The 7,659-nt window shown below is 34.8% G+C and overlaps 1 protein-coding gene across 1 annotated transcript; it reads left to right on the top strand.

The window, feature by feature from the left end:
* Positions 1–380: 380 nt before the first annotated feature.
* LOC107441704 (sortilin-related receptor-like) lies at positions 381–7,041 on the top strand (the record flags this gene model as incomplete). Its single annotated transcript, XM_043057128.2, is given in 3 exon segments — positions 381–620; positions 3,979–4,221; positions 6,820–7,041. Coding segments are annotated over 3 exon segments (705 nt in total), but the record flags the coding sequence as incomplete, so codon positions are not given.
* Positions 7,042–7,659: the final 618 nt, after the last annotated feature.

Below are 7,659 nucleotides of genomic sequence, written 5' to 3'. Positions count from 1 at the left end.
ACTTGGCAATCACAGCAGATTGTTTTTTTTTACGAGAAAAGCGTGTTAAAAGAAAAGGTACTGACGAATTCTCCCGAATATTCTCGGGATAATATTTGCTATAGATACATACAGCAGGGAAGCAGAATAGATCAGGGATAATAAATAAGTGTTGTGAATGTAGGGAAATTCTATGAATTTGTTGTTCCAGATATAATTTTCATTCTTGAGTTAAGTCATGTTCAGTTTAAGTGTTTATCGAGTGTTTCCCTCAGCCTCTTTAAACCCTAATCCAATTTCATATTTTTTGTGATCCATGTAAGCCGATTTTGTGAGCCATATTTCTTAGTGTCTTTAAATTTTTTAAGTAAGTAATAATTCGTTTGTTTCATTACATTTAGCTGCCTCAACCTGCCAAGGTTTTTTCTGCAGAAATGAAAGTATGTATTTTCCATCATGCATACCTCCTTATGAGAGATGTGATCACGTAAGACATTGCTTTGATGGCTCTGACGAAGAAGGTTGCCCTCCATGGTGCACTGAAAAAGATCGTTTCTGGTGTGGGGGTACTTGCCTTCACAGACTCCAAGTCTGTGACGGACGTAATGACTGTTATGATCTTTCCGATGAGAGAGACTGTGGTAAGAGAAATTTTTAAAGTGCAACCTTTGATCCCATGATTAGGTTTCTCACGTACTAAGATTTAAGGGGTTGTACTTTGTTAAAATATTTGTTCAGATGATATTTTAAGCTATAGAGTCAGACTCAAAAACCTCAAAATATGACGCAATCTGGAAAATATGATTTCACTAGTTTATTCATGAGAGATTGTTTGGGCTTCTTAATATTCATTTATTACAAATGCCCAGAAGATTGGCTATGACGCCATTAGTTCCTTGGCCATCCAATATCTCTGTACATAACACTGTAAGGACTGTTTGCATCAATGCCTATACCTAATTGGGCCACGCTTCGAAACTTTTTTTTTCGGAGCGAAATGGAATACTCTGCAGAATTGGCCAATTCATATGGACTTATGAATGTATGAGTCCGAAATTTCGATTTTTCGAATTAGAACACCAAAATCGTCACCAACTTTATTTAAGCTTAAGTGGTGATATTTTTGGGATAGATTGAAAATTCTCACCCCACCCTAGTTTTAGGGCATACGATAACAGTCCGACCAGTCGCCGTGGCAGACCCGCTCAGGAAAGGAGGAGCAGACTCAGTCTGAGCCATGCGGGGAACCCGGCAAAGCCCCAACGTAGCATTTATTAAAAACCAAAAAAGTTGAAGTATTCTAAGCAACAGCCCGATACATAGGACAATCAACGGGAAGGATATTAACATAATAGGCTTGGCTCAAAAATTACCAATCTTCTTATGCTACTGTAGTTGTGCTCAAGCTAACAATATCAACATTAATTCAAAGACCCAATAAAGTAACTTAAAATATGAGATAGTGACAAACATATTTTTAAAACAACAAAGACAAAAACTTATTCAAAATACAAAAACAGAAAACAAACACTCACGAAAAAATGGAATAGACAATGAAGATTACAGAGTTTGACAGTAAAAAGACCAAAAGACCCTTATAGTGATTTAAAATCAATAAAATGAGGTCAACAGACCCTTATAAAATAGCATCATTTGGGAGCTTAAAATTTACTAAGACAAAAATTAGTTAAAAGCAACGCTAAAAAAATAAGCAGTCGAAAAAGTAGTAAAAGTACTCATACAATTAAAATTGCAAAGTTAAAATATGCAATCAATAATTAAAGGGATTGTTAAAATCAATTAGAATTAAAGTTGTGAAATGGCCAAGCAACACTGAAACATTAAATTATTAAAAGTGACAGTTAAAAGTAGAATTAAAAGATAAACATGTAAAATTTACAAAAGATCAACATAGTATGAAATATTAAAACAGTACTTTTAAAAGCAATTAAAAAGTACAATTGCAATTACAATAAAATTAGAGCAAGTAAAAGTAGAAAAGTTTATAAGAGACATAATAAAAGTTACAAAACCATAAGCTCATTAAAATTGAGACACCCAAGTTGAAACGAGCCATTAAAGACCGTCCCCCAATACATCCTCTAAAGTTTGTTTGATAATATTTTTTATAATATTTCTGCATGTCAGGTTAGCATAGCATTGATGATAACTAAAATTATTAAAGTGATTGCCCCAGAGTGTCTGGAATTGAGAATAATTCATTAACAAGTAGATATTTTTGGGTTAAGAAACTTGGTTTGACTCCTTAAAATACAAGTTGAATATCCTTAAGATAACAAAGCTCTGGGAGTTGAAGCGATGCGCAAACTTGGTACAACTCTTTTCTTACTTGTCCTCACATTGACTTCGTTTAACTTTAAATGATGGGGGCTTTTCAAGTATTGTTTTGAGCATACCAGACGCGTGTAAAAATGGAGGGTGGATACATTTTTGTCAACACATGCAATTCAATCCCAGATAGCAAAATAAGGTTTACTTTTACTTAGCAAAACCCTTTTAATGTAAACCTAAAAAAGTATGTTATGCGGTTTACGTGTAAGCCTTCGAAACTGAAGCGAGATCTGTTACCACTCGCTCTATTCTGCGCACATTACCCTAATCCAGAACCTTGGAAAACAATCTTCTGTATAAAAACCTTAAACCGAAATTGACTGAGGGCTTTCAAGCGTAAAAAAAAATCCTTTAATGAAGCTAGTCTTAAGGTAAAAATAATCTTAAATCTAGGCAATTATAAAATGCCACCTTCGTCATGAAATTTTAATGGACAATTCAGTTTGATCTTATGACGCTAGTGTGACGTCAGCTAAAACGTCATCATGGACCTAAGTGGTCATTTTACCTGAGTGACAATCCTTTTAAAAAAAGCTTCAAAAAATAATTTTCAATCATTTTAGGATGAAAGGTTTGAAACTGCAATATTTTTATTTTATTGAAGAGAGATTTTTAGTACAAATATTTCATGACCATAAGAAAAAACTTCTGCCACAAGGTCGCCGTAAGGTAACATGCATTCTGGGAGCCACATAAAGTAATTTTCTTGGTTTCCTAAGACAAGCGTTTTCTCTGTACGTCAGCGAGAAGTTGACGTACCGCTGACGCCAACAAAGTGCCATTTTGTAAACTCAGCCAACGCCTCCTATAACTGAAAGCCTCCACACTGTCAAACCACTATGAAGGTAAACCAGTTTACGAATAAGCCCTGTAATAGTAAATCTATTAAAAATTAGAAAGAGGTGGCAAATATATGTCTAAAAATGTGTTTAATTTATGAATATAATTGGTTTGTTTTATTTACTTGTCAACCACTACAGATTCAATTCTCAAATATATATGATAAATTTCTCTCAAGTACTTTTAAAATAGAGTTTGGGTTCATGTGCACAAGTGGTTCGCTTTTTAAATATTCTGCGCAGACTACTTATAGGAAACCGTGTGAAGGCTTTCTGATGTAGTTGGTGATGGCTCAGCGCGAGCAGTTGGTCCAACGCAGACATTATCTCGCATTGCGCATGCGTTAATAACGTAAACAAATGTTTATTTTGAATTTTCATTGATTTTGTTATTGTCGACCAGTGCTTTGGAGAGCAAATAATGACTTTGTACAAGAAAAAAACACATTATTGCTTTGCTAAATGAAGAAGAAGAGGAAGAAAAAGCTATGTTTTATGTTAAAATCAAAATCTTGGCCGATTTCTATGCTCTGTTGGATGTTGTCCGCCATTGCTCTTTTCATGAACGTTGCGTTGTAGTCCAACAGCAGCTGAGTCGGACGCCAGTCGTCGTTCAAGCTGAGCGTTCGATGACTTATGCTATCTAACTTACAAGTTGACCAATCAGGGATTAGCGGTCGCTTCAAGCTGACGTTTTGTAACGCCAATTTGTCCTGAGAAACCATGCATTTTAGATATATGAACTCTACAGCTACATGGACTATTACCAAAAATACTTTACACTATGCGAAGCCTTTTTCTGTTTCAGATTTCAATCCATCCGAAGAATGCTCACCCCAACAATTCAAATGTAACAATGGTACTTGCATTTCGTGGCTTTGGATCTGCGATAGTATGGAGGATTGCTCTGAAGGGGAAGACGAAGATGGCTGCAGACCCAATTCTTGTGAGGATGGGAAGTTCCAATGCAAGTCTGGACAATGCATCCCAAAAGAGCAAGTTTGTGACGGTAGTTATCAATGCTTCGATAAGTCTGATGAAAGAATTTGCTGTAAGTTTTATTTTTAATCGTTTTTCATGAGGAAACTATACCACGGGAGAAACTTTTCATGACGAATTCTGTTTCATCTCTAATTGGTATTTAATTAGAACAGTTAGAGCCGTGATGGCTCATGTGATAGAGCGTTCGTCTTCCAATGAGGCGAACCGGGTTCGAATCCCAGCCCATACGAATTCCGCTTCCGGCTTGCATCGACCGCAGTGCCGACGTGAAATATCCTCAGTGATAGACGGGTCACGGGTTAAAGTCCCTTTGCCGTCAGGCTAACCATGGGGGTTCTCGTGGTCCTCCTCTCCACGTCACGAAAATGCGGGCTAGTTCCATTAAAAAAAGTCCACAACGAAAGTAACTTTTTTCCAGTACTTGATCCAGGAGTTCCCTTGTCTTCTGGATTAGATTCAAAATTACAAGGCTACGAAGTTGAACGTTAGTAGTCACAAGCCCATAATATTGGGTTGGCTGTACAGCGACGGTTATAAAAAAGATGGAACAGTTTAACGAAGACCGATACCGTGCACCCTCGGTCCCTGCGCAGGTCTGATCAAAGTGGTCACCCACCCGCTTACTAACCGCAGCCAGCGATGCTTAAGTTCAGTGTTCTACTGGCTGTGCTTACTAACAGTTCACTGCGGGACTTCAGAATTTAAAACTCTACGGTTTAGTACAACTACTTTTTTCAACTTTAAAATACCAACGCAGATGAGAGAGAATTTTTCATGAAGTTTTCTCGTCATTAGTAAAAATACTTTTGCATTTAAGTAGGTTGTGATTACTACTGACAGGTGTTATCAAATCACGGTATCATATATGCTACCATCAGTCCTTCTCTGTAAATGATCTAACAATTAGATTTCATATTGGCATAACTATCGTTAGAAATTATTTATTATCATACTTAAAATATGCTAATTAATCAGGGCAAAAGTTTTATGACGTAAAGTCAAAATATGAAATACTAACGCAATTCTTCTATAAAAACAACACTATTTCGATGAATTTGGATTTTTGATCTGCCAAAATGTCAACGCTTGTTGCCATCTGAAAATGTGACTACTAATTTAGTTCAGAGTTCATTCTATAGTTAGATACGGTAGTTTAGTTAGGTTTCAGATCTTTGGCCCATATTCAAAAACCGCACTTAAGCATGCATTTATGAGTAGTCTTCTCAAGGTCAAATCATGACATCAATTTAAATTTTAAGCTATGGTAGCAATTTGTGACAACAACAATTAAGCCAATCCGACAATTTGTCCTTATAACGGACTAATATTTAAATTATTATTCAACTGTTTAAATTATTAAACACTTAAATAATGAGCAATTATTAATTATTAAACTATCTAATAATAATTAAATATTTATATATTTAAATAATAAACATTTAAAAAAAATTATTAACCTGCTTAAAAGCAAACAACAATTTGGAGATATTTTTCTACTTGGAAAAGGGCTAAATTCAACTAATGCACCAGAGGTTTGCAACTTACATGTTGCTGGGGGCCGCAATTAAAAACACCAGTCAAATGGAGGGCCACAACATTACCAAAATTTTACAAGACTCTTGCATGTATGAAGAAACATTAAATATTACTGACAAATTTTTATCAAAGTTTTTTCAATATTAAAAAGGAAAATAAAAAGAATTACAAATAATGCTGATTGAGTATCTATTCATTTTGAACCTTCTCTTAATCAGAAACTTAGTCGCAAGCTTTTTGTTTCTTCTTTTAAATTTAATTATGTGATAAATTAACTTTTTTCCGTCTTATTAGGAATCATAACAACAAGAACAAAAAAAAATCTCGAGCATATGAATTTTTTTCCCCTCATGCGATATACAAGGAATTTAAATAAAACATGATATTCATTCCCTTTTTTATGAGTTTTAAAATTTACAATTGTAAATAATTTCATCCAAAATGAGTAGTATCAAAAAGTTAAATCAGAGAATTTCTTCGAGAAAATTTCTAACGCGCACGTGCCAAATTATATTTTCAAAATACGAAAAAAAACGAAATCCAAAAAAGCAACATACACGATTATTTTTGTATTTGAATAAATATTTTCTTGGATGCAAGACCTGAGAAATGCATTTTTTTACACCGTTGGTATGTTAAATTTCACAGAAACGAAGAAATTAGGGTTTTTTAAGCGAAAGAGAAGCATTTTAAACACATATAGATTTTTTTACAAAAATTGTCCGCAGAAAAAATATAACTAATATATTTTACTTAGCGGGCCACAAAAAAGGCTTCGCGTGCCGCCAGTTGGCAAACACTGCTCTACATCAATCATCAAATCACAGCCAAATTTTAGGTTAAAAGGTTTTTGTTGAGTGAAAAAGAAACTTATTTTGCTATCTGGGTTTTAGGTTTATGTTGTTTCTTATCCCAGATAGTATAGCTCAACTACGCAAGATCTCCACAAAACAAAAAAAATCTTCCAAAAGTCCAAAAATAAATTCTTTAAAATGTTGAAAACAGTAATGTTTAAGCATTTAAGAATGCAGTTGGCGGAATCATTTTAAGTTCATTATACAGTGAACTCAAAGTAGAATGATTTTTTACTCTGTGTTTTTTTTTTCATCAGCACAATCAGAATGCGGAGGGTTTTATTGCGGCAACAAAGAATGTATTCCTCAAAAATTTAGGTGTGACGGAAAGGAGGCTTGCACAAACGGAAACGATGAAGAAAACTGCGAGTGCGACGAGGAAACTCAGTTTAGATGCGATGAAAATCGATGCATTCCTAAACGATATCTTTGCAATCGTCAGAGGGACTGTTCAGATGGAAGGGATGAAGAAAATTGTGGTAAATAAAGTATTACATGTTTTTAATAAAACCGTGAACCACGAAAATAATAAAGAAGAATGGGTGTAAAGGACTTGTTTCTTTAGACAAGCAAATATAACGGAAGCAACAACAACGGACGCAACGCAAATATAACGGACAAGCAAATATAACAAAAGGACTTGTTTCTTTCTGTGGGCGTCAGCAGAAAGTTGACGAACCCTGACCCCAACAAAATACTGTTTTGCAAGCTCAGCGTGAGCAGTCGTTCCTACTCAGACATTATCTCACATTGCGCATGCCTTAATGACGTAAACAAAAATCTAATTTGATTTTGTAGCTCATTCCTATAACTTTATATGTGTCAATCAGTGCTTATGAAAAGCAAAAAATGACCTTTTAATCAGTAACCACAGATTGTTTAAAGCACGGGATCTTTGTATGATTTATATCTTACATTATAAAAATTAGGTCATTTTCTTAAATTTCAGAAGTTAATTTTTCCTCGAAATCAAAATGTTGGCCGATTTCAATTATCTGTTGGCTGTTGTCCGCCATTGTTTCGGTAGTTAACGTTACGTTGTAAATCAACTGCAGTTAATTCGAACGACTATTGTCGTTCTAGCTGAGCGTTCGATG

Source organism: Parasteatoda tepidariorum, unplaced genomic scaffold, assembly GCF_043381705.1.
Source record: "Parasteatoda tepidariorum isolate YZ-2023 unplaced genomic scaffold, CAS_Ptep_4.0 HiC_scaffold_2207, whole genome shotgun sequence".
NCBI classification, from domain to species: domain Eukaryota; kingdom Metazoa; phylum Arthropoda; class Arachnida; order Araneae; family Theridiidae; genus Parasteatoda; species Parasteatoda tepidariorum.
Note: the sequence above shows the minus strand (reverse complement) of the source record. Positions and strands in the feature narration are given on the sequence as shown.